Here is a 27,254-nt window from a genome sequence, read left to right as displayed (position 1 = left end):
TCGAAACTTGAACCGGCCGGCTCGGTATCACTAGCCTGCTTGCCGCGGAAGTCCGCACTTCTCCGAGAACACTTAATTCATGGTTTTGTTTGCTTGATCCTATTTTTATGTTTGTGATTGACTGACTGATCCTATCAAAACTTGTGATAATTTGTAAATAAAGCGTAGAAATTTTGAATTTTCGTGTTTACTACTCGCGAGGTCGCAGCACAAGACGACTTCCGGTGTGTCACTGCCTTGGAAAAATCAGCACGAAACCTCAAAAATGGCGAACCACTACGAGGTGCCCAACTGGTAAGAAATTACATTGTTTTCGTGGTTCTGTCCCGATTTCACGAGTAAAATGAAAGTTTCTCGATAGATTAAGATTTTTTCATGCATATTTCATGCTGTATTGTTCTTCTTTGTAAAATATAAGTGCATATACATTGTTTGCCGGTGACCACAGAGGTTAGGAACTTAGCAGAAAGATTGTTTACATGCAGAGATTTGTGCTTTTTAGACTGCAGGGTCTAAATTGAAGCTAATATATATCTCACCTCACCTTCGAAATACTGTAGAATTGTTCTAAAATATTCATGTGAAACCATACACCTACAGGGAATGTTGTCCAAATACGTAACTCGTTTGTGGTGTTCTTGTTTTTATTGTGTTTGCAGGAGAGCTGTCTACTCAATAACATCATAATATACTTGCTTTTCTAATTTTTGTTCCAGGGCAGGCAAGCCTCCAGTTGGGCTTCACTTAGATGTTTTAAAAGTGGACAAACTTGTACAGGTCAGCATTGTGGCTCGGAAGTTTCAACGTATTTGTTATGTCCCACTGATCTTTCACAGTTCCTCATTGTCTATTCCAGAAATTGATGATTGATGAAAAGAAATGTTATTTATTTGGTCGTAACCCTCAGATGAATGATTTTGTTATTGACCATGCATCATGTTCAAGAGTACATTCTGCATTTGTTTATCACAAACACTTGAATCGAGCATTTCTTGTTGATCTTGGAAGCAGTAAGTTTCATTGTTGTTTAAGTCTTTACACAAGGTGTTCCAATCATTGACGTTGTTTCTTCCCTCATGTGACCAGCTCATGGTACATTTATTGGCAATATGCGTATTGATGCAAATAAACCAACACAATTGCCAATTGATAGCATATTTCACTTTGGAGCTTCAACTCGACGATATATCTTGCGTGAGAGACCACAGACTGGTAGCCGACCTATAATGGAGGAATTGGAAAGGTCTTCAGAAGATGTTGAGGGTGAAGGTGGACTCTTAGGTCTTCCTGAAACAGAAACAGAACTTGATGTGAGTAACTTTAACTTTGATGAATAAAACCCATATTGGTTTTAAATTTATATTTGAAAGTTATGACTTATTGTCGCTCTCTTGTTTCCTATTTTTCAGAATCTGACAGAATTCAACACTGCACATAATCGGCGGATTTCTATGCTTGGTATTCAAGATGATGAAATTCGAAACTCCAGTAGGAAGAGGCGTAAGAAAGGTGTTTCATTTAATGAAGATGAAGAAATAATAAACCCAGAGGATGTTGATCCATCAGTTGGAAGGTTCAGAAATCTGGTCCATACAACAGTAGTCCCCACAAAGGTAAAATCATTCATCCTGTTGTACCTTTCTGTTTTGCATTGTTCATGTAGTTTATTAAATTCGTGTTCCTTTATTTTTTTAGCGCTTAAAGACTGGAATGGAAGGACCCCCTAGTATGTCCAATGAAGAAAGAATCCAACTAATGAAGCATTTAACCCCCTCATCTGTGATGTCTCACCTGTACCGAGACTTACCTCCAGAGACAAACACTTCACCTCACGGTTCCCACCATTCGGGTCATGGTCCCCTCCTTTTCTCTTCAGCCATGGCGTCCAGACTCGGTCTCCCTCTGCCCAACCCTGCTCCTGATGTGGACATGTCACAGGAGACAAGTGAGGCAAACGCTGCCTCCCTTCTTCCCAGTGGGCCTGCTGCTGCCCAAGCTGCAGAAGGCGGCTCACAAGAACCCAAGAAGAAAAAATATGCCAAAGAAGCTTGGCCGGGGAAGAAACCAATGCCTGCTTTACTTGTTTAATCCAATTCAATGTAAGTTTAATAACAAATCTGCAAATCACTGCAGATACATTTTTTAACTGTTTTCTGCCCTTTTTTTTTTTTTTTTTTTGTATAATGATTTGAACGAGTGTCAATTTTCAGTGCAACCATCACTTTTTGCTATTTGTTAGTCTGTGATCTGTCACGATACAAGTGTGTTATTGAATCCAAAGTTTCTGTTCTGATACAATTGTTGCTGTACTGTTGTACTATTGGTGAATATCGTGTTGAATGAGCTCTCACAGACACAAGACTTAGTTCTTGGAATAATTTCAGATTGTTTCATATGCTTCAACAGTTTTGTGGTCTGAAAATATGGGACCATCTGTTATTGTTAGTATGTAAATAATGGTCTTATTTTGTTAAAATATGAGATGTACAGAGTGCTTCATTGATGGAACATTCAAAGTACAAATTTGTACAAGGTACAAATAAACGCATGCAGTATGTCAGTCAAGTTTTGTTGATTTGACCAAATTTTCTGCTGACTTTCAAAACTGTCTTTGTTGGTCATATAATATATGAATTTATAGGAGGAAATGACAACACCGGTACACAATTGTTCATTTAACAAGTTTTATCTAATAGCACATTTATGTTTCAAATGCCGCAGTTCATTGAATATATACACATACATGTGTTTTCAAAATGGAAGACTTAGCATTTCTTCTGTAGTTCCTGAAGGTTTTAAAAATGGAAGACATTAGCTGTGATTATTGAACAGAGTGATTTTTGACACATCATCAGACATATTTCAGATTCCAAAAACTAATGATTTTCATCAAAGAGATTATCTGTTCCTTTTCTTCTTGAAGCGAATGTTACAGAAAATCTCTTTTCTCAGACAAAATGGTCATCACATTCACAATAATTTGCTAAGAACAAATAAGCAGTCTGCTTTTTGGAAGACATGTTGAACCATTCTTGGTACAGAGCTATTATTAATTATTATTACTCTGGTGCATTATAACCAGTCCTTAAAATTATTCAAAATATCTTGACTTACTTGCTTTAACTACTGCAGTTGATGGCTGTGAGCTTACAAATTAACAAAATATAAATCGATGCGGATCCTATTGTCATTGGGTTTGTACAGAAATTGACTTAAAATAGAGAAAACCAAGTTGCAGAAGTTTGGTTTGGTAAATTATTTTCCGATTATGGTCTTTTTAAAATGTGATTTGATATTCAATATGCTTACTTTATTGATAATCTGGCAACTCAACATTTGCACTGAATTTACCCGATGCATTCTGCCTATGAGACCTGATTCAATCAAAAAAACAATTTGTGTGACTTTTGCAAACTACTTTACTTCTTTCCCTGTCTTGACGACATTATTATTGCTCTTGCTCATCAAAAATTTACTTGTTAGACAATGACACCTAAGTATAGCAAAATCTGATTTCCAAACCAGAGACGATGAAGCTCACTGCTATTAAGCTTCAATTAGTTTTTTGTAAAGTTTTTGCACAACATTCGTAAAATATATCACCTAAAAATGATTAATCTGTCCCACAACAAGTTTATAAATTGACTGATAAGTAATACCATCACTTCAAGTAGCTTCATGTTTTACTTCTGATTGTAAACTACAGGCAAATTCAAACCAATTTCTTTTTAAGTAACTATAAAAGACAAAAAATCACATATACAATTCCATTTGGAAGACAAATATGCAGTTACATGTTACATAAGTGTACTCTGTCCTAAAATGAACACAGTAAGTACACACATCTAAGAACAACTCTGCTACTTTTAAGTACAGATATATTAATACAATTATTTGCATAAAATGTCGCACTAAGTGCTTAGCAACAATGGCTTTCATAGCCTTGGAAGACATTGGAATAAAGCTTATATGTGTACATGATATATAGATCCAAAATTATACTCTGTGATAAACTTAAAATACAAGTAACAAATCATAACTAACACAAAGTTTCTGTTATGCTCATTTTAAAAAATTTAAAGGCATAGGAAGACATAGTTTTTGAACTTTTGCAGTGTCAGGAAAAAGAGCCTCTAATACCTGCCACAAAGATTTCGGTGGAAGAAGGAAGACAAACCATGAGAGGCAGTTACTGGCTACGTATTGTAGACCCTGCAGCTTCAACTGTACAACAGTACAGAATGCTTCAATCTTTAATTTATTGTCAAGGTAACGTATATCTAATTAAGGGTTGTAGAACATGGGTGTTCTACTTCTCACAAAATTGAGATGTGCTCTTGGGCTCATTACAACAATGCTCTAAAATATTTTAGGATAACAAACGATCAAACAAACAACAAATATTAACAAACACACTGTCTGTTATTTCTTGTTACGAAGCATTTACTTGCCGCTTGTGAGGAAAATCTGTTTTTCAACTTTCTGCCTTGCTTTCGGTTCCACAGGCAGAAATCAAGAAGCCGCTTTGTGGACTTGAGACTGGTTTGTTGGGCACTCAAGGCTCTGACGTAATTGACATACTCACGAATCACACAAAACTTGGAAATGGGAAAGTTACCTTACCTCATATCACGCCTGCGCGGGCCTCTGTGGCATCTTCCTCCGGGCTTCACCTGGGCATTCACCTCACCTGGAAGACTTTTTTCCTCTCTTGCTCGTGCTCGCTCTGTGTGGGAGTCACCGTGGGGCTGCGCTCCGGGTGCTAGTCCCTGGGCCCCGTCAGCGCGCTGCTGTGCTGCTGCAGGCCTGCAGGGCTGGGCGTGCTGCCACCGAGGGCTGGGGCTGGGGCGGGCTGCTCAGGCACTGGCCGTGGCTACCTGCGAGGTACCTGCGAGGTACCCCGTACCCTGGGTACCGTGGCTGGTGGTAGGTCTGGATGGCGGCGGGCTGGGAGGGCTGGGAAGCACTCGGGACACCACTGGACCAGTACCGTGGAGGCTGGCACCGTCCTCCAAGGGATCGATACAGGCCACGGCCTCCCCGCGGCCCCCGCGCCGCCCCCGCCACGCCCCCGCCACGCCCCCACCGCCCCCGCCACGCCCCCGCCACGCCCCCGCGCACGCGCCGTGGCGGCCGCGCCGCGTGGAACGTGGAACACACCCTCCTCGCGTACGCACTACGCACGAATCGAACGGTTTCTGCTGTCCGGTCTCGCGGCCGAAAAAAAATACTCATGGAATTTGGAATCAACTTTGATTTTGACATTCAGTAGCAACGCCGGTGGTCCGCATGCAGCAAGCTCACTTCTATCCACAAGGGATGGATACACTGGTCGGTCTGTCCGCCTATCTGGCTCATTCTCGTTTTCTGCCACCCCCATCCACGCGCCCCACACCAAACCATCCCCTTCATAGCGCGCGAAAAAGAAGTGGCACATCTCAGAGGAAAGGTTCCCGCATCGCTCGGCGCTCGGCACGGCCAAAAGGTTTCTAAAGCACTTTCATCTCGCTCAGCCAAAGACCAGATGATCGATTGACGTCACCGTTCAAATCATCCGCCAGTACAGTGCCACTCTGCGACGAAAAATCGCGAACCCGTCGAGGTGAAGCGTTTATCACTGACGCTCACAAGCCAACGTCTTTTTCTTTTCGCGACGAATATGATCATTCTTAAACGTCGGCTGTCTGTAACTTTCTCCGAGTCTTTTGCGCAGTTGTGATCTGTGCCAGTTCTACGGTGTTCGCGTGACGTTGGCAACACTGCCCCGCGCCAGAAAACAAGCGAAGGTTTGTTTTGTTTTTCTCAGGGCCAGCCCCCCACCGTCTGCCGTCGGCCGTCCCTCTCTCTGTTCAGTCAGCCAGTCCGTCGTCTTCTAGTGCAGTGACAGCTGAACAGTGCAGTCATGGCCGGTCGCAGCTGTATGCACTACGTGCGCCTGGTATGCAGTTGCATCGGCGTCGCCGTGGGCCTGCTGGCCTGCGCCACTTTCGCCGTGCCATCGCCCTACCAGCACATCACCGCCTCGGGGCTCGCTTTCATATCAGGTGTGTAGGGTTAGGGTCATTGCATTCTTAATCTGTCATCCTCGTTCCTTCGTTTTTGTTCCTTTATGTGAAGCTCCAAGTATTCGACCCATTTTCCCAGTCGCCAAAAATATTCGCTTATCAGACCTTGTCGTCTGGCTTATTTCCTCTGACAGACTCATTCCTTTGATAACTACGTACAATCATTGCTTCTCCGACTGAATGATGTGAGAAAATCCAACCAGTTTGCTGGTGTAGTTCTGGCATTTTGGCTGCGTCCTGTATTTATGGATGGTCATCCCTCGCCCAACAGCGTTGTCCCTACTAGAATCACGCATTCCTTGGGTAATGGGTCTTAAAAAGAATTTATCCTATATATTTCTTTTCCAGCTGTATTTGCTGCTGTGTGTCTAACACTGCATGCTTTGCATCACCGAAGTGTACTACAAGTCTACCATTCTTCAGAGACGCTCAATGACCTATCAAAACTAGGATTCTGTGTATTCGTTATTGGATTTGCTCTTACCACCTGGTTCATATTTGATGGTGTATACCATAAAATGGGTAAGCAATTTTCATCATATTCATTTATACGCACTGTGAGAAATCTTTCTTTTGGAAGTACGTAATGCAATTTTCTCTTTTACTGTTAACTCCGCAGGCATGAAGCCATTCGCGGACAGCCCATACATCAGTGCCGTTTGGTCGTTCATGACAGCAAAGTGGGGCATCCTCCTTTGGTCTGCGAGTCGTATGTACTCAGGTTTAATGAACTCTGGATCTCTATTGGGGGATTGATAGGGAAGTTTCACTCAACCATCTTACTCTGAATTCTTGCCCTGTCACTCTCACAGCGCATATTGAACTCTGTACTGATCAGGCGATAATAAGCCTCAGTTCTGTTCCAATTTTTTAATGCTCAAAAATCGGGCTTAGGTATCATGAATAAATGTAAATTCTCATGCCATAGCTTTTAAACTGTGGCTAATAATTGGGTGTTATGCGAGTTCTGTGATTTTATATACCAGTAGGTACATTTTTTACTAGCTATTGTACATTTTGTGCCTTAGGACTCCTTTTATTATTATTATTTTAAGTAGCCTTTATTTTTATATGGTTGTACAGATTTTTATTGTCTTAAATGGATTAATGTTGATGAATTGAAATTCCATGTTGACTGTGCACAAAAGCACTTTGATATTAGGAGTTTAAAAAATTGTGGTATTGTCTTCCATGAGTTATTCAGCATGTGTTGCTGCCATCAACTATCACTGTATTGGAACTAGCATTTATAATGTGTAGGTTTAAATTTTTCATTCAAGGGTAGACTACAAAACTGAGAAGTAGGAATTTAACATAACTGTTCAAATGTTCCTATACTTGTCACCCTTTTAAAAAGATGGAGGAAGGTGATTAGGTAATCTCCACAATACTGTGTATTACTTTTGATCAAATAACTTAGATAATGATGAACTAGTTGGGGTGTGATATTTTGTATTCGAGTCAATCTTCTCCGTCTTTTCTTATTCACTCATGATGTATATACAGTAAGTATGCTAGTGTCATTCGTCGATATCATTGGTGCTGTGAATATACATGCCATTTCAATGGCCATGATTAAAATAACAACTTAACTTTCTGAGAAAAACTGTATTTATTTTACGTAGAAACTGCCTCTTACTTCTTTGCGTCGGAGCCGGGGAGCTTGAAGGAGACGGTGCCGACAGTGTTGCCGCCGTCGACGTAGATGTTCTGGCCCGTGACGAAACCGGCCATGTCAGACGCGAGGAAGACGATTACTTTGGCGATGTCCTCGGGGAGGCCCACGCGGCCCAGGGGGATGGTGGCTCCGACGGACTTGAGGAACTGCAGCCAAGTCAAAGTTGTTCGTTAATTTTAGCCTCTTAAATATTTGTTTGGCGCAAAATCCCGGACGTATTTTGACCTCTGGAGTCGCTAAATGGGGCTCGAACCGAACGTGTGACCCGACCAATGGATTGCTTTCCGAACGAGGAATCCATTGGTGGGGTCACACGTTCGGTTCGAGTCCTATTTAGCGACTCTGGAACTCAAAACGCGTCGGAATTTTGACCGCCTCCACCGGTCGTCTGGCAAATCCACCGTGCGGCGTTTCCCTTACGTCAGGGTAGGCGTCCGCGGGCATGCCGGCGCGCTTCTGGAACTCGGTGACGATGAGGCCGGGGCTGAGGGTGTTGACGCGCACCCCGCTGGCGGCGCACTCCAGTGACAGGTTGCGGGTCAGGTGGTCGACCGCGGCCTTGCTGGTGCAGTACGCCAGCGAGCCGATGACCTGGGACAGAGACAACGACGGTCAGCCGCCGCATTCCGCAGGATCGCTTCGCCGCTCTGTCTCTCTCGCACCCGTGGGCACCCGTGGGCACCCTGTGGGTGCGACAGAGACAGAGTGACGAGCAGGTGTCTCCGGTTACCGCGGAGTGCGGGCGAGCCACGGGCGAGCGGCGCGCCAACTTACAGCGCGCATGCCGGCCACACTGGAAATGTTGACGATGTTGCCCTTGGTCTTCTCCAAGTGGGGGATGGCGAACTTGGAGAGTTGGAACACGGAGCGCACGTTGATGTTGAGCTGGCGGTCGAAGTCCTCCACGTCCAGAGTCTGGGACGTGCCGCGGATGGCCAGGCCGGCGTTGTTGACCTGCAGCGGGAGGGCTGGCTTAGTTCGGCACCCACTCGACCACGTCACCCTCTCTCTCCCTCTCACTCACCAAGACGTCCAGCTGGCCGAAGCTATCAATGGCGGTCTGGATGATCTTCTTGCAGTCGTCGGTGTTTTCGACGGCACCGGTGACTAAGGCCACCTGAAATAGGGAGTGACAGGGTTCAGTATTTCGCGCTGTTGTGAAAGGTCTGCAAACTGCTTCATCACGTGCGGGTGGGCCTCGCGAGTAGCATGGGGGTGTGAGTGAGAGGGGGTGCTCTGTTTGTTGCTCGTCGAACTGACAGGTGGTGTTTCCCTTGGGAGCCGGGCGGTAGCGTTGCCCCCCCCCCCTTTCTTTGGTATCATCATTCCCAACGTGGATCCTTGATGCGGCAAAACATGGGCTCACCTGGTTGGGCTTGAGTCCGCAGCCCAGGCACTCCTGCTGTGTCTTTTTCAGGTTGTCCAGGTTCCTGCCGGTGAGCACCAGGCGGCTGCCTAGCTTGGCGAACACCACTGCAGTGCCCGCGCCGATGCCGGAGCTGGCTCCTGTATAGGGAGAGTGGGGAACGGGTAAAGCGAGCGCTTGAAAATCACTCACTGAGACTTTGAGGCGGTAGAGCTCGAGTGGCGGGTAGAGAGAGGCGCCGGCAGGGTAGGCAACCCAACGAACGTGGGTGCCTCACAGACAGGCGGCGGGTGGCACGTGCACGTGGTTCCCGCGTGGTTCCGCCGCTGCTGCAGTCTTACGATCGTGTGGGTGTCAGCGGGGAGAGGGGGGAGTGGTTTCCTGCGGGTACTTGTTGCACTGAACAGGTGCATGTCGCAATGGATTATCGCCATCGATAAATAGGGCCCGACAAGTGGAGAGAAGAAACACAAAAAGTTACAAGCTTTTAAACGGCGCCAAAATAACCCCTGTCCGTCGAAATTTAGACTAGGAACACTCGCAATGGAGACACAGAAGACGTTTCCCCATTTTTGTACGATTTCGGAAGCCGGCGCGGTGCTAACCTGTGATGAGGACAACTTTGTCCTTGAGCAGCTTGAGAGACTCCATTGTGGCAGTGTGCTTGGCTCGACTCGCACTGACGAACTAACCGTGGGGCCTGACAGAGGTCTCACATATAGGCGGAGAGACTGCTCGCCGGCAGCGCACTATCAAGCTCTCCCCCCTCCACTCTCCTCATGTCGGTAATCCAGGTAGGTGCGCTCATCCTGTTTCACCACTGCTTGCCGCCACACATGCCGGAACATACCGCTCCCGTTACAATTTTTGCAATTTTTTAAGGTTGATTTAAATTTTGAATGGGGAGGATCATTCCATTTTTTTAAAAAAATAAATGCTTCCACGCTGGACTTGGCCACAATGCCGTATAGTGCCAGAAATAGAGTTGAAGTGGCGCAAATCTAAGAAACCACTCTGTCTTGTCGGTGGCGCAATCATCTGCTTTCGTTCGGTCCACTCTCCAAAGCTTACCCCGGGCCAAACTTGTCAAAAGAGAGAGAATGAAGGTCCGGCCTTTGAGGTGTAAGGCTCCGGTGACTTCCCTCCCTGACACCCCCCACCCCCGGGACACCGGGTGGCCGGAGTCTTGATCAGGCCCCTAGGCCACCAGGCTGAAGCTTAAGGGGCTTATCAGGTAAGACGAGATAGAACCTCTAAGGGTACGTTGCACAATTTTCTAGCTAAGCACTTTTGTCGGGGCTCCGGGAACAAATTTTATCGCAGCTCTCGTAATCCGCAAAGCATATCTGGCGCCAAACTCGCCTGCCACCCCAGCGCCACCTTGCGGGAGTTCTCGTATCCACCGCCATTCAAGGTCAAGGCTACACTGCCAGCGGCCGGCAAGCCGGCAGCTCAGCTGACCAGAACGAGCGGGCGAGCCGGCACCACGACGCGTTTGTTGACACTTACCGGCGAAGATTGACGGTTAAACCGTTCTTCATTTCGTCTACTGCGCCGGTTTGACAGCCGCTCGCCTCAAAATGCCGCGAAATGTGGAAATTAAAGCTGTCATCAAGAACTTCGCGTCGTTCCTTCTCAAGGCAGAGGAACTTAGCGGCTCTGCCGGGAAAACGTTTAAACAAGTGGACACATTTTTCCAAGTCCCCAATGGTCGACTAAAGTTTCGCGAAGAAGAGGTAGTTTTGCTTAAAATTTGATAAATACTTATTCGTTATAGGGCATGCCGTTCTATAATGTATTAGTTGCAGTATTTCTTATTGTCAAGTAGAGTCTGAACGGTTTGTTTGATTTTCAGGGACGCACACCACAGCTGGTCTTCTACGACAGACCAGATGAGGAGGGTCCTAAATTGAGTAATTTTGAATGTTGTGAACTGCCTGTGGGTACTAATCTGGTATCTGTGCTCAGTCAAGCCATTAATGTTAAAGGTGTACTGAAAAAGTCCCGAACACTTTGTATGATAGGCCAGACTCGAGTTCATATTGACAGAGTTGAGGGTCTTGGTGATTTTATGGAACTTGAGGTGAGACAACGTTTATCAGATAATATTGGTAGTAGAAGCCTTTTGATAACTTCGAGTTGAACGTATCCTCAGGTGCAATTGACAGAGGAACAAACTGTTGAGGAAGGTGACCGTATTGCGAAGGACCTCATGGAAAAGCTTGGCGTGTCCAAGGATGATTTAATTCAAGGAGCCTACATGGATCATGTATTGAAGAAGAAATAAACTGGAAACGAAGTCAGGTTTGAAAGAAGAATAAAGTAAGATACTAAAAAGAATACGAGTTTATTACTGATAACTTAAATTCCAATTCTACCTTTACAAGAATGAATGGGAGTGCATACAGACAGATAAAAATGCATGACCAGCTAGCTTAAAGTAGCATCTTTACAGCCAGCTGCTCACTTAATAGAAAAAAAATCTGCTATGAAGCTCTTGCAGGGTGCATAGGCACCAATAGAAATTGTGAACAATAAAGGGGTCACCAGGTAAGAGGAATGTAGTGTAGGGTCTTAGAATAATTACATATTGTCTAATATGGTACATTAGCAGTATGCATACAGTAAATTTTGTAGAAGCTTCACACTAGTTCCAAAGCTTACACATGAAGCAAATTCATAAGATTCTACATGTCATATGTATGTCCTCTATGGTTAATACCAGTTCTTACTAAAAAAATAAACAACACAGACATACTACTGTAGTACTTTCTCAGGAGAGAACTTTGATTCATATAATTTTATAATACTTTGCCCTTATAATGAGTAATTTAATGAGAAACGTATACACATTTACTGATCACATACCCCACAGCTTGATTTCAATTGGCTTTTTCACTGTTGATGGATACACATTAGACACTCATTCATAGAAATGAGTTACAGAGACAGTTTCACCCAAAACTTGGTCGTCATATTAATTAATTGGGACTTGGAAAAAGATTAAAATATGCGATGCAATGCTAAGACCCCTTCAGAAGGATTCAACTAAATCAAAATCTATGGGCAACACCAAAAGACACACAAAACATTGAAATTTTGTCATGGTTTCATTACCTTGTAAGATGATTTTTAGAGAAAAGTTAAACTAAAAAGTACATGCAAATTTTCTTTAAAAGAAAGCCACAAAGAAAAATGAAGCTGAAATTAAAACTAATGACATAGTAAAAGTACCAACACAATTGTTTCCATTTTACAAAAATAGTTAATTTTAACTTTGTATATTCTCACGCATCACAGTTATCAATGGCCACCATCATGCTTCCGAAAGAAACTGTCTTTTTTAAACAATACAGAACTATGTTATCTACAAGATAGATTTTACATTTACAATGAAAAGTGTGAAATGACAAAAAAAAGAGTAGAATAAAAGAAAATCATTGACTGGGAACAATGAAGCTGCTCACTTGATAACTGAACTTAAAGGTTTTCATTTAAATTAAGCAGCAGTCCCAACTATTGACACATTACAATTAAGTTATCTGGTCAAGAAGATCGTTTTTGATGCACTTCTCTACAAGCAATGTGAGGAAACAACAGCCTTCCTTAAAAGCCAACACTGAAGGACTCCTAAAACAAGAAAAAAAAATACCAACAAAGATTTATCACAAATTTCCAAAAGGTACAGCAGTTTACTAAACACTACAAAATATTATACAAAAGAGAGAAAAGAGACAAAAACAAAAAGACTGGTGTAACTGGCAAGATGACTTCAAATGCTTTCTGAACCAAGGAATCGTTCGGTTCTGACATATTATGCTAGGGGCCTGTCAAAATGTAGATTTAATGTAGGCAAGAAAAATATTTACTGCATGGTAAGTCCTGCCTTAATTTTCAAAGGTCAAAATTTTGAGCGAAAACAATACGCACAGCAGCTATGGTTTCGAATGACACCAATTTAAAATCTATGAATGAAATGCACAAGTCGATTATAGGAGCTGGATACTGTTGGCGAGATTGGCTACATTTCTATAAGACAGCATGTCCTCAGAAAATAGTGAAGACAAGCATGACCAAATTAGAAGGGGAAAAAAGGAGTGAGAATTAACATGTGCTCTACCAACCACTGTTACACAAGGCTATCCAAGATTGATAGCAAAAGCAAATCTATGTAGAGTACCGATTTGGTGTCCAAGAAGGTACTCCTTTCATTAGCTCTGGTTTTGTGAGATTCATGTTCTTAATCACCCGCCGTTAAAATTTCACATTAGACTGACAGCGTCAATACACTGACCTCAGATTTCTAATAGGTGACTAAAAGGAAAATGAACCACATACAGATCAAATGAAGTAATGTGTTACACTTCATTGAAAGCTAACACAAAACTAGGCAAACTCTCAGCACAGGCAAAAGGAGCTTTACACATTCCTTTCGCTAACAAATGGAAGAAGTTGATTTCACTTATACATTTTTAAAAAATATTCTGACTGCATACTGGTGACTCTTTTCTAGGTATTAACAGATAAAATTACACACCATTTAAGATTTTTACAAGAGTGTGTATGACCTTACAACAAATAGTACGTAGTAAAATTTCCTTATCACAAGTGCTCTCCATGAACTCTGCACGCCTCTATGCTCAACAGAACTTTTGGGGGTAGAATACTGAATGGTTTTCAGTTGACATCAACACAGCACTAATACAAAATAAAATACAGGGAACCTAATAACAGCTTTTTTTCATTTTCAACAGCAAAGATAAAGTCCTCTTTAAAAGGGGGTTTCTGCAAAAGCAAAGCCCAAAGGGCAAGAAGTTGAATAAAATTCAATAAAATACATTAAGTTTTGGTGGACATAAAGGTTAAAAGCAACAGTTCATCATACAGGTAAACACTACTTGGTAGTGATTGGACAAACAAATGTTAACATAAATTACAAACAACGCCACTTTCATACAGCAAGATACAAAGAAATAAAAACTATACCCACAACCTACATGTTAAAAAGATAGAAAAAAGAACCAATACCAGTGCAATTTGTACTGTCCTTGTCCACAAAAATAAATGGAAAGTGACTAATGTTTCAAAAAAGTAAAAAAGAAACCAATGGTGAATAAAATCTATGCGAGTGACTACAGTAAGAGCGGAACTAGAAACACACCCTCCAAATTTATACTGCAAATTTAAAAATAACAAGTAAGTGAAAGACTTGGCTCTCAATCTCCCAAACGACACACTAATAAATACCATACAACACAAATACAAACAGAATTGCACCAAAGAAAAATCCAGCTAGTACCTACAAGGAAAGGAAACAATAACAAACATTTTCCTTTGAAAGACATAGTCCATAAATAAACGAGTGTTTGATGAAAAAACACGAAAAAAGACACAAACAAACAGCAATATGAAGCACACTCAGATTTCTGAATGTGATGTCATGCAAAAAGGAACTGGGAGTGAAACAATACAGGAAAGAAATACACAATGATGACCAGCATCAAATAACAAACATTGTCAAAAGAGAATATTCCCATTGTATATTCTCTAAAGTCCAGAGGATACCAATAGAAGGGGATATTCTACTCTAAGTAATATGGATACCAAAATAACGGAATCTACATTTTTTTTCATTGAAAATGTACATTATGTAAGGAAAAAAGGTTAGAAACTGTGAAGGAACGTTACACAAACTTGCAACAATCCTAGAAGAGTAGAACATTTGAGAAATATCTACGTATCTACATAGTAATATTTAGCATTATTTCCTTAGCCATAGGGAAACGTCCTACTCTAAGGTCTAAAATCTGCAAGACATTTTTCAGCTAAGCAAATAATGTCTTACTAACACACTGAGGAATACAGTTAAGTGAAAAACACTGCTAACACAATCAGCAATGACAGTAACAAGAAACCGAGAAAATTTTCACACTATTATTAGCTGACAAAATTTGGGTCAAAGAAACGAGATAATGTGACAAGCTCACCATCACAATTTGATAAAACTTCAAACATATTTTACTTTGAATCAATCTAAGGTTTGTCTAAAAAACAATTAGACACAGAAATTTCATCCCTCATCATTCTATATCAAGTTGCTGGATATATCCCACAGAATATACCTGCTAAAATTTCATAGAAAATCACGTCTTCACCCTGCACAGTAACTGAAGATAAAATACATGTTTAGAGTGCCATGCCATAACAACAACTTGCAACACGCTTAAAATCAGGAAGAAATGTGCATGTTAATTAAGCATACTGATAAAACCACAAAAAACAAATGCAGCCTTTAACAATCATCACAAAGAGCTAAAGTAAAATTTCACGCATTCAGTTTTCTTAATTAATATCCACATTTCTAAACATTAAGTTAAAGAGAGGAAACACTAGATAATTTACAACAAAACCAACAAGACCTTAGACCTCAACAAACACAACGGCTCAGAACCATAAGCAACACACCCATCAAAATATTTTAAAAAGTTAAGGATAAATACTACATTAAAAGTACAGATCAATCTATTGGGATTGGGTTTGAGTTTAGGATTTCAACTACTTAGAAGCTTCCAAAAGCTTCTGTTACCACAAAAGATCATAAATAAATAACTTGAAGGTCACTTGCTAGTAGCTTCAATATAACACTTAAGTTACACAAATGCAACAGATGCTCTCCAATTATGCTTCCTTGGGCTTTGCAGTTACTCTCTGCGGCTTCGCTTCGGTCTTGAACCTGTTGATGCCTCCTGCAAACCAGGCCGAGTTTTTCGTCCAACTTGTACTTGTGACTGTGCTGTAAGTTGTAGTGAAATTGCTTGGGTATTCAGTTTCTCTGAGAGCAGAAGATCTTTGAGACCACACATTTTCCGACTACTTAATGTAAGCTTTGGCCTTCCATCCTCAGTGTGAGATAAGCCCGTCGTTAAATAAACATTTGATATTCTTGCAGTCTTAATTTTTGCTGGGCGAGTAATGCTTTCTGATGTTGATGATGAAGCAGTAACAGTAGGAACAGAAGCACATCCATTGGCTCCGGACTGAAAAGAAAATTCAGAGTAGGCAAAAGAACAAAATCTCTAATGAAATGAAAATAAAACAATGTGTCTCACCTTCTTAACCAGTGGTTTGGGAATATCAATTTCTGCCAAGTCAGCAACCTCATCTTTAACCCCAGCCACAAAAGGTTCTCCATCTCCTTGGAGCAAAAAGTCAGGATTTAGAATTTTCTCAGAGCATGCAGCAGTCAATGCTTCAATTGACGGATGCACGCCACTGGCAGATCCGTTTCGGGGATTTGAAGTAGAATCCCCTTCTTGTTCCTTGGAGTAGTTGTTGTTGTTGTTCAAACTGTCACCAGCATTCTCTTTACTGGGTTCTTCTTGCTTTAACTCCCCGCTAACCGCCTCAGAAGTTACTGCTTTGCTAGGTCCTTTCTCTTCTTTCTGCAAAAATCATTAAACCAAATGTAAGCAACCTTCATCTCAGGCAGAAGCGCTACCTTGAAAAATAGAATTTAAAGTTTTCAGAACTTACCACAGTTGACTCCTCATCCAAATCATCTTGAAGATCAATGACCAACTGGGCTCGTACACTAGCATCAAACTTTGCAATTGTGTTGACAAGGGGCTTGGCCCAGCCAATGTGCAGGACTGGTGTAATGGAGCCTTCCTCCCACTGACAGATTCCGTCATACAGCCTCAAAAGGTGAGCAAAACATTCCGGATCTTTCAGAATTGAGTGTGCATCAATTCCTGACCCAACTGCCTTCATTACATGGGGTATAAGCTCATTAGCAATTTCCATGAGTTCTTTGTAAAGCTCCTCGTCATCTCTTGAATAATTGTACCTAACATGACAACAAAAGAATCCATTATTATCTATAGTTATCATTACTGTCAAATTAAGACTAAGGACAATTGCACTTACTCTCGGAGAACATCTGCAGCATTAGCCCAACTTTCAAGAGCTTCTTTGTACATTTTATGTCTGAAACAATAGCCGCCCTGGTATGTGTATGGATACACATGTTGGTTATTATAACACTTCCTTGATACATCCACCGCTTGTGAAAACAGCTCTAAACATGAAGGACGACCAGGTGTAGGGTTTATCTCCTCCAAGTCCCCCAAATTTCCTGAGGAAAAAAAGTTTAGATTGTATTTTGGTTGAGCCACATAAGTAAATGATTTGAGACAATTTAAGACAAGCCATAGCATTACCAAGAGCCATTGGATATCTTTCCAGGTGACCATAATCATAGAGCAGCCACAACACCTCCTGTTGAAAATCTGCTACCTCTTTTACGTCATTTGTCATACTTAATGATGGATTTATTGAGGAAACAAGAGCAGTCACCTCCATGTGACGGTCACAGACAACAGGCTGGCCATTAACATACAACCAGGAGAGGGACCCCAAACCAGTCCCAATGGGCTGGCCTCTCTTATCTTCATTGCCTTTACCTGAAAAAGGTCTCAAATTATTGGAGCATGTGCAACAAATAACACAGGTCTATCATCCCACATCTAAAGAAAAATTGAAATAATTTTCCTGCAATTACGCGTACCATGCCAAGTGACTTCTGAGGTTTCTGTGCCATGTTCGCCAAATACAACCCAAGCGTGATCTTCAGAAAGAGCAAGATGAACATCATTCAAGTTCAATACTTGACAACCCGCAACAACAGCCAGGGAAACACCAAAGCAATCCAGCTTTTTGCCTGAAACACCATAAAATATAATGTTTTTCATAGATTCATTAAGATTAATTATGGTACAAAGTCAAACAAAAAGATAACATAATGCTATATTAAGAAACAGCATTTGATAAATAAATCTCAATATAATGACAGACACCAAAGAGATCAGTGTCACTGTTCAAATGCCAAAACTTTATTCAAAAATCCTCATTCAACTCCACTCAACACACATTTCAGGGATGATTCACTTGGGGGTGTGTCATCCCCTGCTAAAGGGGTGAATCACCAGCCAAGGGGTGTGAACAAAGGAGAGGAAACAACCAACAAATGACCAAAAACTTTGATCACACAAACACACAAACAGAAAGAAATGGCCAAACTGTCAACCGGCCGGTCTAAACACACATGACAACAAGAAACAGCGCCAGAAACAAGCCTGCCAGTGAGCCTGCACGCGTAGGCTTACCTGTCAAATAGCTGTAGAGGGACTGGAGGTGGGCCCTGTCTTTGTAGTAGCTCCTCGACAGGGAGTTCCAGATGACATCCGAGACCTTCTTCACGACCTCCCTGGTGGCGTACTTGCAGTCCCCGTAGGCGGACAGGTCCACGGAACCGAGGATAATGGAGCGAAACTGCGTGTAGAGCGCCTCGACGATGTGAAACTCTAATTCAAAGGCAGGCCCCTCGTCGTCGCCGTCTCCGTCGCCCGGGGCCTCCTTCAGAACGGCCGCCCGGTTGCATGTCAAGGAGTTCTCGACGGCGCCGCCGATGATGGACAGCAGGGCGAGGTCCGGGTCCGAGGAATTGACGATTTCGTCTCTGAACACCTCGACGACGGACGAAATGTCGCGCAGAGGGAATAGCTGACGGTTGACCCGCTCCAAACCCGCCATCTCTCCAACTGGTTTTGTACACAGGCGCACCTCACATTTCACATCACGAACGAGCGCCCCCGGATCAAATGTGTTTCTGATTCATAAGATTCGCGAATCACAGAGTGTTTCTTTCACAGCAGACGCGACCAACACAAAGCTATTTCTTCGCATTAATGTTGTTGTGCTCGGTTTCGGTTTTCGGCTACTTGGGTCGCTGACGCACATCCCCGTGATGTCCACCACGCACTTTCCGTTTCGAGCAGGCGGTGCCACCGCCCACCGCCTTCTCGCCGCCCAAAACCGCCTTTTCAGCGGTGTTGTGATTTTGTGGCAGCGGAAGTCAGCGGAAGGTACAACAAGGCAAATACTATGTTAAATTTAGGGCGTTTTAAAGACCCACGAGATTTTAGAACACTTCGATGAAATGACATGACAAGTTATTTTACGTACCTGCCAAATGTTGTTGAATTAGGTAAGTTGCCCTCGCTGAAATCATGTTGACAAGTACACTGGTGAGGACGCCCAACCTATACTGTTATCAATGGGCCAAGTCTGCGGCTGCGGACTGTCAAAGTGGAAGGTGGTCATTTGAATTTCATTCATTTGAGGATGAGTCGACGCTTCCCTTAACTTGGATTCGGGCTCTTTCCAAGAAAACCTTGGCCGTATCGGCTTGGATGTTTCCTCTGCCGGAATTTTGTAATGGTCCAGTATTTTCTGCTTCTGTCACCAGTTACTTCAGATATAAATAAATATTTGTTTTTAAACATTGTTCTGATTGTATTTGTCAGTTTATTTTCTGTAGTTCTTAATATTAATGTAATTCCTTACGATTTACAATACATATCTTTGCTGTAGAAGTCTTTCTCTGTTAATTTATTTTCTTGTTTTGTCATTTTGCAGCTTAGCTGCTCCACGAGTCCAACAACATGGCTTACATGAGCGGAACTACAGGTAGCGAAGGAGCCAATGTGTTCCTTGAAGTGCTTCAAAATGATTTGAAGAATTTATCAATAGAAACAAAGAAGAAGTACCCTCAAATCAGAGAAGCATGTGAAGAAGGAATTGTCAAGCTGAGAAATGCTGCAGCTAATCCACAAACTCCCATTTACTACATTGTTAATCAAATTTTGTATCCTCTGGTTCAAGGTTGTGAAACCAGAGAGCAAAAAATAGTTAAAATATGCCTTGGCATGATTCAAAAGCTTATAACTCAGCAAGCAGTGGATCAGAAAGGAGCCCGATACATAACCGACACTTTATGGATGCTTATGGAATCAGGAACAGAAGAAGTAAAGGTTCTACAAAGTGTAACATTGTTATTAACAACAAATGCTGTGGTACATGGTGATACATTAGCACGCAATCTAGTGCTATGCTTTCGTCTTCATTTTACCAAAGATTCCACCACCATCAATACTGCAGGGGCCACTGTGAGGCAACTTGTGTCGTTGGTGTTTGAACGTGTGGCTGCGGAAGATGAACATTTCAAGGAGTCTGACGCTGGCAAAACAGAAGTCAACCTAGAAGAGCTGAAAATGCCTAGCAATGTTGCTCCCAAGGGCTTACGTCCGTGTGCTGGTGATGCTTATCTAATGTTCCAAGATCTTGTGCAACTTGTGAATGCAGACCAACCTTACTGGCTGGTTGGCATGACTGAAATGACCAGGACTTTTGGCCTGGAGCTACTGGAATCTGTTCTCACAAACTTTTCTTCTGTGTTTTTCCAACATCCTGAATTCAGTTTTCTGTTGAAGGAGCGTGTGTGCGCCCTTGTGATAAAACTTTTCTCTCCGAACATAAAGTACCGCAGTTCTGTGCCAGCCAGTGTCCAGCAGGCTACGCCTTTGGACAAGCCGTACTTTCCAATCAGCATGCGCTTGTTGCGAGTCGTCTCCATTTTGATCCAGAAATACCACAGTCTCCTGGTCACCGAGTGTGAAATATTCCTTTCCTTGATCGTCAAGTTCCTTGATCCGGACAAGCCACCGTGGCAGCGATCCCTGGCCCTGGAAGTCCTCCACAAGATGACGGTCCTCCCCGACCTGCTCAAGTCCTTCTGCGAGTGCTACGACCTCAAGCCCCACTCCACCAACATCTTCCAGGACATCGTCAACTCGCTCGGCGCGTACGTGCAGTCCCTGTTCGTGAACCCGCAGCTGATGGGGCAGGGCACGACGGTGGGCGGGCAGGTGCCGCTGGCGCAGGGACAGCCGCCCTCGCTGCTGGCCGGCATGCCGGTGGGCCCGGGGGTGAGTCCGCAGCCCGGCTTCTTCTCCAGGGGTGTGTGGCTGCCCATCGTCATCACGTACAGCAGCGGCCAGACCAAGTCCATCTACCTGGACATGCTGGAGAAGGGGGAGCCGCCCGCCATCCCGGACGGCTACGGCATCTCGGTGGCGTACGCGTGCCTGCTGGAGATCATCCGCTCCATCTCCATCTGCATCGACGGGCTGCCGCCGCTGCCGCCGGGCAGCGAGGAGAACGACAACGACGCCCCCGCGGTGGAGAAGCGGGCCGAGGAGGAGCCCAGCGAGGAGGAGAGGCAGCTCCACGCACAGCTCATCAACTCGAGCTGGTGCGGGCTGCTGGCGGCGCTCAGCCCCCTCATCGACGCCAGCACGGACGAGTCAGCGTCGGAGAGCGTGCTCAAGGCCGTGCAGACGTTCGCCAGCCTGTGCGGCGCGCTGGACCTGCAGGTGCCCCGCGACGCCTTCATCACGGCCATCTGCAAGGCGTCGCTGCCGCCGCACTACGCGCTCACGGTGCTCAACGCGGCGCACCAGCACCAGGGCACGGCGTCCACGGCCGGTGCGCGCTCCCAGGACCTGGCGCCGCAGTACAGCCACCACTACACGAGCGAGGCCGACTTCCGGCAGCAGGTGGTGGCCGTGGGCACGCCCTTGCCGACGTCCTCGGTGCCCATCGGGGTGCAGCAGGGCCCCGTCATGCTCACGGCCAAGAACCTGCAGTGCATGCGCGCGCTGCTGAGCCTGGCGCACTGCCACGGCGGCATCCTGGGCACGGCGTGGCACCTGGTGCTGACGACGCTGCAGCACCTGGTGTGGATCCTCGGCCTCAAGCCCGCCACCGGCGGCAGCCTCAAGGCGGGCCGCACGACGGCCGACTCGAACGCCGTCATCACCACGGCCGTGATGGCGGACCTGCCCGTGCTCTCGCAGATGCTCTCGCGGCTGTTCGAGTCGAGCCAGTACCTGGACGACGTGGCGCTGCACCACCTGGTGGACGCGCTCTGCAAGCTGTCGCATGAGGCCATGGAGCTGGCGTACTCGAACCGCGAGCCGTCCCTGTTTGCCGTGGCCAAGCTGCTGGAAACGGGGCTGGTGAACCTGCCGCGCGTCGAGGTGCTGTGGCGGCCGCTGACGAACCACCTGCTGGAGGTGTGTCAGCACCCGCACATCCGAATGCGCGAGTGGGGCGTGGAGGCCATCACGTACCTGGTGCGCGCCGCGCTGCAGCACAAGCACACGCCGCCGCTGCGCGACAACCAGCGCCTGCAGACGCTGCTGCTGGGCCCGCTGTCCGAGCTGTCCGCCGTGCCGCACGGCGACGTCCGGCAGCGCCAGCTCGAGTGCGTGCTGCACGCCCTGCACGGCGCCGGCGAGACGCTGTCGCACGGCTGGCCCCTCGTGCTGGGCATCATCGGCGCGGTCTCGGACCACCACGGCGAGAACCTGATCCGCGTCGCCTTCCAGTGCCTGCAGCTCGTCATGACGGACTTCCTGCCCGTGATGCCCTGGCGCTGTCTGCCGCAGTGCATGGCCACGGCCGCCAAATTCGGCTCGCAGACGCAGGAGCTCAACATCTCCCTCACCGCGGTGGGGCTCATGTGGAACATCTCGGACTTCTTCTATCAGAACCAGGAGAAGCTGTGCACGTCGCTGTCCGGCGACACCAACGTGTTCCCCGAGTTCCCCGGCACGCCGAACATGCCGCCGTTCGACAAGCTGTGGATGTGCCTGTTCGCCAGACTGGGCGACCTGTGCGTCGACGCCCGGCCGGCCGTGCGCAAGTCGGCCGGCCAGACGCTCTTCTCCACCATCTCGGCGCACGGCAGCCTGCTGCAGCCCGCCACCTGGCAGCCCGTGCTGTGGCAGGTCCTGTTCCCCCTGCTGGACAAGGTGAGCTAGTCGCCGACGGCTCCAGTGCCTGCCTTGGTCGCCGCGACTCGACTTAAACTGCTTTCCTTCTTTCCTAGGTTCGTAGTCTGTCCGGCGCGGCCAGCAGCGAGAAGGTGGACACCGGCGGCAACATCCTGATCCACCACTCCCGGAACACGGCGCAGAAGCAGTGGGCCGAGACGCAGGTGAGTGTGGCGCGAGTTGGAAGAACCCCCGCAGCTGGAGTGGCCTTGTTCTGACCCGCCTTCCTCGCGCAGGTGCTGACGCTGTCCGGCGTGGCGAGGATCTTCAACACCAAGTGCGCGCTGCTGCTGTCGCTGGGGGACTTCCCCCGCGCCTGGTCGCTGCTGCTGGAGTTCATCGAGCACTCGGCCCTCAACAAGAACAACGAGGTGTCGCTGGCCGCGCTCAAGGCCTTCCAGGAGGTGCTGTACGTCAACAAGCAGGGCGGCGGCAAGGCCGAGGACGCCGTCGGCGCCGTCGGCAAGGCGGAGGACAGCAGCATCTCGGAGGAGGCGGGCGTGTGGTCCGTGGCGTGGCGGGTGTGGCTGGGCATCGGGACAGAGAGCACGGCGCCGTCCGCGTCCCCGTCCGCCGACGACGCGTACGTGCCCTCCCAGGCCTTCCTCACGGCGCTCATCCAGATCTTCCCCGCCGTGTTCGCGCACGTGCGCGCCGACTTCGGCCCGGACGACCTGGAGCGGCTGTGCGTGGTGCTGCAGCACATGGTGAGCGTGCCGGTGCAGGCGGACGCGTCCATGTTCCTGCTGTCGGGCACCTCGTCGGCGGCGCTGTCGGACGCGGCGCTGTCACCGCTGCAGGAAGGCGTGGTGCACTGCGTGCGGCTGCTGCAGGAGCACGCGCTGGGCAGCCTGGCTGCGGACCCCGCCTCGCCGGCCGCGGGCCCGGCCATGGTGACGGCGCTGTTCAGACAGCTGCTGTGGTTCAGCCGGCTGGCGTGTCAGCGCGACGCGCCGCCCAACTTCGTGCCCTTCGGCGAGAAGATGCTGACGCTGGTGGTGTCTCTGTACGAGGAGACGGCGGAGGAGCCCGCCGTGGTGGAGGGCGGCGTGCTGCAGCGGCTCGTCGAGGCCCTGCGCGTGCCGCTGTCGCTCAAGTACCGCTGCCCCGCGGCGTCCACCTGGCAGCTCGGCGTCACCTGCCTGCTGGCCGTGCTGCACCGGGGCCTTCCCCTGGCGCGCCGGCCCAGCCAGCGGCAGCACTACGAGGGCATGTGGCCCGCCCTGGCCGACACCCTGGACCACTTCCTGTTCCCGCAGGACCCGCCGCCCAACGAGGACGTGCAGGCCGACGAGGCCGTGGACTGCCAGGTGCGCCTTGTTCTGTTCCAATCGGCACACTGTGGAAAGGTTCCACATAGTTGAAACCGTCTTCGTCCGCAGGTGATCGAGCTGGTGCGCGACGAGGTGCTGCCGTACTCACCCCTCGTGCCCAAGGAGTTCGTACTGCGCGTGGTGGTGCTGCTCAACAAGGGCTCCATCCACTCGGCCACCGCCAACTCCACCCTGGCCAGCACGGCCAGCCACGGCTCGGGCGCCGCCGACTCCGAGTCCGAGCTCAAGCTGCGCGAGGAGTTCGCCAAGACGTGCTTCGAGACGCTGCTGCAGTTCTCGCTGCTGGACGGCGTGGAGGCCGAGCTGGTCCGCGACACGGAGGGCGGGCTGGCGGGCCGCCTGGCCGTCACCGCGCTGCTGCACCGCTTCCAGGTGAGTGCCGCGAAAAGCCACCACTTGGCGGTCTTTGAATCGCCGACACTGACCCCCCGACTCCTCTCCAGGACGTGCTGTGCCGCTACGTCGAGGACGAGAGGCACAGCGGCAGCTGCCCGCTGCCGCGCTACCGACTGTCGGAGATCTCGTTCGTGCTCAAGGCCGTGGCCACCCTGGTCATGTCGCTGAAGAAGGCCCACGCGCACCCCGGCAAGGTGGACCGCCTGTCGTGGGAGCAGCTCATCGGGCTGTACCCGCACCTCGTCAACTGCACCACCACGGCCTCGGCCCAGGTGTCGCGGTCCCTCAGGGAGGCCCTGCTGCAATACAGGGACCTGTTGCAGCCCCCCGCCGCCGGCACCGCTCCCGCCTCGGCCTCCAACACGCACTCCTCGCTCACCAATGGCGTGTGAGCCGCGCGCAGGCTTAGGGTGGTTTAGTGGTCAACTTAGTTGCAAATTTATCTTTGCTAAACTACCTTAACCCGGAGGTCACATTGTGAGACTAGGTAGACTGGTAAGGCTAAGGACTAGATTTTGATGAAGAGGTTTGGAGATTTTATTAATTTGGAAAGATATTCCAGGTTTGAGAGTTTTGGTTCAATCTTCAAAAAGAATGGATAAACTTCCCCTGAGCAATGTTACCTTTAATGTTTGCCTGTAATTTTGTTAATTTTCCCACCCATGGTTCTAATGCCAAATGTGTGAGACTTCAGTGATCAAATTTTGCTAGGCTGTAGTCTTTCTCATGTCAAAAAGTGCAGTCGTACTTTAGGGAATCCATTGTTCGTTCCCCCTTTTTTTAAATATTTAGGGATTGTACAACTTCAACTAAACAGCCTACTTTCTCCTATCAATCTATATTCTAGATGTATCATTCTAGAAGTATCTCTCTGTTTGGAAATGATTTTCAATTGGTGATATTAGATATTAGTTGTGATAACATAATTTTCCACCCTGTAAGATGAACGTTCTTCTTCTTTTTAACTTATTTATAGTACATCATGTATAGCTGTAAAATTTGTTGGTATGAGTTAAGAGTTCTGTCAATCAGACATTTACTCTGCCTCAATTTGGATTGTGATTAATTTGAAGGGAATCAGAGGCCATACTGAGAGGCTACAGGTCACAGATAAGATATTTTCAAATGTCAAATGCTACTTTCTAAACAGCCACCAGAAGACTGGCGCCTCACTTTCCCGTTCTGTGCGAGTACTGAGTAGACTTGTTGTTTTGTACATTTCTATCAAATGAGGGGTTCTAAAGAGCCGTTTATGTAAGGTATTATGTTCTTGGGTATTTTGAGAATGATAGTGCATGCTAGCTAAAAGTGTGTAAAGGATCTTTCTTGTTTCCTAAGCGTACCTCAGTCATTTGATTTGATTCGTGTTCCTTTTCCTTGTGGTACAGACTTGGTGGCATGTCATTCTGCAAGATGTAAACTGCATTAGGTTAAAAACTTTTGGTTTACATCATAAAAGTGAACAATTTGTTTTAATTTTGCTTCTGGGACCTCTCATTATGACACTTTAATCTAAGTTAAAATTATAATTATTTGTTATTGTTGCCTGTTTCAAGTTTAAAGGAAAGCTCTGTTTGTTACTTTTTTTTTGTTGTACCTTTTTATTTTGTGTGTACTTGGTTTTGTTTAAAAGTTACAATGATCAGTATTTTCTTTCTTAACTACACTTGAAATATTTCTTCAATAGCTACATGCTGACATCCTTACATAAACAAATGTGAAGCTACTAGTTATTTTCTGTCAATCTATTCATTTAGAATCTTCATTTTGTCAATGAGAGCAATTCATGCTAGGTCAATTATTGCCATAAAGCTTCTAAAGCGTTCCACCTTGTAGTCTTGCTGTTTTGTTTTATTTCCAATGACTTTCATAGAATGTTTATGTGAAGATAAAATGCTCAACTTTAGAGAGACATTTTGACTATTAGCAAAAATACTTTTTAAGGAAAGATTTTTTAAAACTAAAATTTTGTCTCAGATTTATTCTTTTTGAAGCCTAATCCTTCTTTTGCCAAAAGTAATTTCCACCATAATTGTTCAAGCACTGACATTCAAGAGTATTGTAATTCCCACCACTAATCTATGCTGCTGTTAGGTTTGCATGTGCATTCTTGGTTGATGCTATATTTTTGAAATGATTGCAGTCAAATAAATTATTTGACAAGTACTAGTCAAAATGTTGTATGGATGCATATTTGTGTCTAATATGTTTGTAAATAACCAAAATGCTCATGTCTGAAACATTCATATCTTCCTGTTCATTTTTTTTTCATGTAGCAGAAAAGATAAAAAAATTGAATGCTATTTCTTTACTTTATCTTTTTTTCTACACCTCCTAGATGTATTGATCTTGTAAAAACATGTGAAGAATTAGTGGAATGTAACATACTTCAAAACTTCGGCATTATGATTAAACTTTTATGCTCCCAAAGTATAATGCTGCCACTGTTCCTCTCAATACTTTCCGTTCCCATCAAACGAACCGACAAAATAGGACGATAGGTGGGAAGGGGAAAAGGGAAGTCCAGACAACGTCGGAGCCCGAACGGAACTGCCACATTCAGGCTCACTTTAAGGGCGAGGGGGTTATACGGTGTGCCTACCCTCCAGGCGCGCGATAGGCTACAGCCGCCGTACGGTGCTGCGCCCATGCGGCGGCGTTCCGAAGCTCCCCTTAGGC

At 46.1% G+C, this 27,254-nt stretch overlaps 6 protein-coding genes across 6 annotated transcripts; 4 read left to right on the top strand and 2 right to left on the bottom strand.

Annotated features, from left to right (window-relative positions):
• The first annotated feature begins 16 nt into the window (after positions 1–16).
• LOC117649751 (nuclear inhibitor of protein phosphatase 1) lies at positions 17–2,560 on the top strand. The gene is made up of 6 exons (XM_034392778.1): positions 17–294; positions 717–777; positions 857–1,010; positions 1,087–1,310; positions 1,410–1,613; positions 1,696–2,560. The coding sequence occupies exons 1-6, from the start codon at positions 266–268 to the stop codon at positions 2,086–2,088; spliced, it is 1,065 nt and encodes a 354-aa protein (XP_034248669.1). The 5' UTR covers positions 17–265; the 3' UTR covers positions 2,089–2,560.
• Positions 2,561–5,803: 3,243 nt separating this feature from the next.
• LOC117654485 (heme transporter hrg-1-like) lies at positions 5,804–7,665 on the top strand. Its single transcript, XM_034401149.1, has 3 exons — positions 5,804–6,044; positions 6,414–6,587; positions 6,685–7,665. The coding sequence occupies exons 1-3, from the start codon at positions 5,903–5,905 to the stop codon at positions 6,819–6,821; spliced, it is 453 nt and encodes a 150-aa protein (XP_034257040.1). The 5' UTR covers positions 5,804–5,902; the 3' UTR covers positions 6,822–7,665.
• On the bottom strand, positions 7,654–9,870 carry LOC117654483 (3-oxoacyl-[acyl-carrier-protein] reductase FabG-like). Its single transcript, XM_034401146.1, has 6 exons — positions 9,715–9,870; positions 9,110–9,249; positions 8,768–8,860; positions 8,518–8,697; positions 8,164–8,334; positions 7,654–7,889 (listed from the first exon to the last, which is right to left on the bottom strand). Exons 1-6 carry the CDS (start codon positions 9,758–9,760, stop codon positions 7,701–7,703), a joined length of 819 nt encoding a protein of 272 aa, XP_034257037.1. The 5' UTR covers positions 9,761–9,870; the 3' UTR covers positions 7,654–7,700.
• Positions 9,871–10,439: 569 nt separating this feature from the next.
• LOC117654484 lies at positions 10,440–11,449 on the top strand. The gene is made up of 3 exons (XM_034401148.1): positions 10,440–10,845; positions 10,965–11,192; positions 11,265–11,449. The coding sequence occupies exons 1-3, from the start codon at positions 10,690–10,692 to the stop codon at positions 11,394–11,396; spliced, it is 516 nt and encodes a 171-aa protein (XP_034257039.1). The 5' UTR covers positions 10,440–10,689; the 3' UTR covers positions 11,397–11,449.
• On the bottom strand, positions 11,438–18,909 carry LOC117654482 (menin). The gene is made up of 7 exons (XM_034401145.1): positions 18,274–18,909; positions 17,676–17,828; positions 17,329–17,571; positions 17,036–17,243; positions 16,643–16,955; positions 16,219–16,551; positions 11,438–16,146 (listed from the first exon to the last, which is right to left on the bottom strand). The coding sequence occupies exons 1-7, from the start codon at positions 18,698–18,700 to the stop codon at positions 15,811–15,813; spliced, it is 2,013 nt and encodes a 670-aa protein (XP_034257036.1). The 5' UTR covers positions 18,701–18,909; the 3' UTR covers positions 11,438–15,810.
• A 28-nt stretch (positions 18,910–18,937) lies between these two features.
• LOC117654481 (protein MON2 homolog) lies at positions 18,938–27,008 on the top strand. The gene is made up of 6 exons (XM_034401144.1): positions 18,938–19,154; positions 19,586–22,824; positions 22,902–23,009; positions 23,082–24,155; positions 24,228–24,551; positions 24,623–27,008. The coding sequence occupies exons 2-6, from the start codon at positions 19,612–19,614 to the stop codon at positions 24,965–24,967; spliced, it is 5,064 nt and encodes a 1,687-aa protein (XP_034257035.1). The 5' UTR covers positions 18,938–19,154; positions 19,586–19,611; the 3' UTR covers positions 24,968–27,008.
• Positions 27,009–27,254: the final 246 nt, after the last annotated feature.

The sequence above is a fragment of the Thrips palmi genome, unplaced genomic scaffold (assembly GCF_012932325.1).
Source record: "Thrips palmi isolate BJ-2018 unplaced genomic scaffold, TpBJ-2018v1 HiC_scaffold_10, whole genome shotgun sequence".
Taxonomy (NCBI): domain Eukaryota; kingdom Metazoa; phylum Arthropoda; class Insecta; order Thysanoptera; family Thripidae; genus Thrips; species Thrips palmi.
This window is presented reverse-complemented; position numbering and strand designations above follow the sequence as displayed.

Coding starts and splice junctions, on each gene's coding strand:
- LOC117649751 (XM_034392778.1), top strand. CDS start 266: ATGGCGAACCACTACGAGGTGCCCAACTG. Junction 295..716: donor CACTACGAGGTGCCCAACTG/GTAAGAAATTAC, acceptor TTTTTGTTCCAG/GGCAGGCAAGCCTCCAGTTG. Junction 1,011..1,086: donor TCTTGTTGATCTTGGAAGCA/GTAAGTTTCATT, acceptor TCATGTGACCAG/CTCATGGTACATTTATTGGC.
- LOC117654485 (XM_034401149.1), top strand. CDS start 5,903: ATGGCCGGTCGCAGCTGTATGCACTACGTGCGCCTGGTATGCAGTTGC. Junction 6,045..6,413: donor GGGGCTCGCTTTCATATCAG/GTGTGTAGGGTT, acceptor TTTCTTTTCCAG/CTGTATTTGCTGCTGTGTGT. Junction 6,588..6,684: donor TGGTGTATACCATAAAATGG/GTAAGCAATTTT, acceptor TTAACTCCGCAG/GCATGAAGCCATTCGCGGAC.
- LOC117654483 (XM_034401146.1), bottom strand. CDS start 9,760: ATGGAGTCTCTCAAGCTGCTCAAGGACAAAGTTGTCCTCATCACAG. Junction 8,335..8,517: donor GTGTGGCCGGCATGCGCGCT/GTAAGTTGGCGC, acceptor TCTCTGTCCCAG/GTCATCGGCTCGCTGGCGTA. Junction 7,890..8,163: donor CCGCGGACGCCTACCCTGAC/GTAAGGGAAACG, acceptor ACTTGGCTGCAG/TTCCTCAAGTCCGTCGGAGC.
- LOC117654484 (XM_034401148.1), top strand. CDS start 10,690: ATGCCGCGAAATGTGGAAATTAAAGCTGTCATCAAGAACTTCGCGTCG. Junction 10,846..10,964: donor TAAAGTTTCGCGAAGAAGAG/GTAGTTTTGCTT, acceptor TTTGATTTTCAG/GGACGCACACCACAGCTGGT. Junction 11,193..11,264: donor GTGATTTTATGGAACTTGAG/GTGAGACAACGT, acceptor ACGTATCCTCAG/GTGCAATTGACAGAGGAACA.
- LOC117654482 (XM_034401145.1), bottom strand. CDS start 18,700: ATGGCGGGTTTGGAGCGGGTCAACCGTCAGCTATTCCCTCTGCGCGAC. Junction 17,829..18,273: donor CCTCTACAGCTATTTGACAG/GTAAGCCTACGC, acceptor ATGGTGTTTCAG/GCAAAAAGCTGGATTGCTTT. Junction 16,147..16,218: donor CCAAACCACTGGTTAAGAAG/GTGAGACACATT, acceptor TTTTCTTTTCAG/TCCGGAGCCAATGGATGTGC.
- LOC117654481 (XM_034401144.1), top strand. CDS start 19,612: ATGGCTTACATGAGCGGAACTACAGGTAGCGAAGGAGCCAATGTGTTC. Junction 24,156..24,227: donor ACGAGGCCGTGGACTGCCAG/GTGCGCCTTGTT, acceptor CTTCGTCCGCAG/GTGATCGAGCTGGTGCGCGA. Junction 24,552..24,622: donor CGCTGCTGCACCGCTTCCAG/GTGAGTGCCGCG, acceptor ACTCCTCTCCAG/GACGTGCTGTGCCGCTACGT.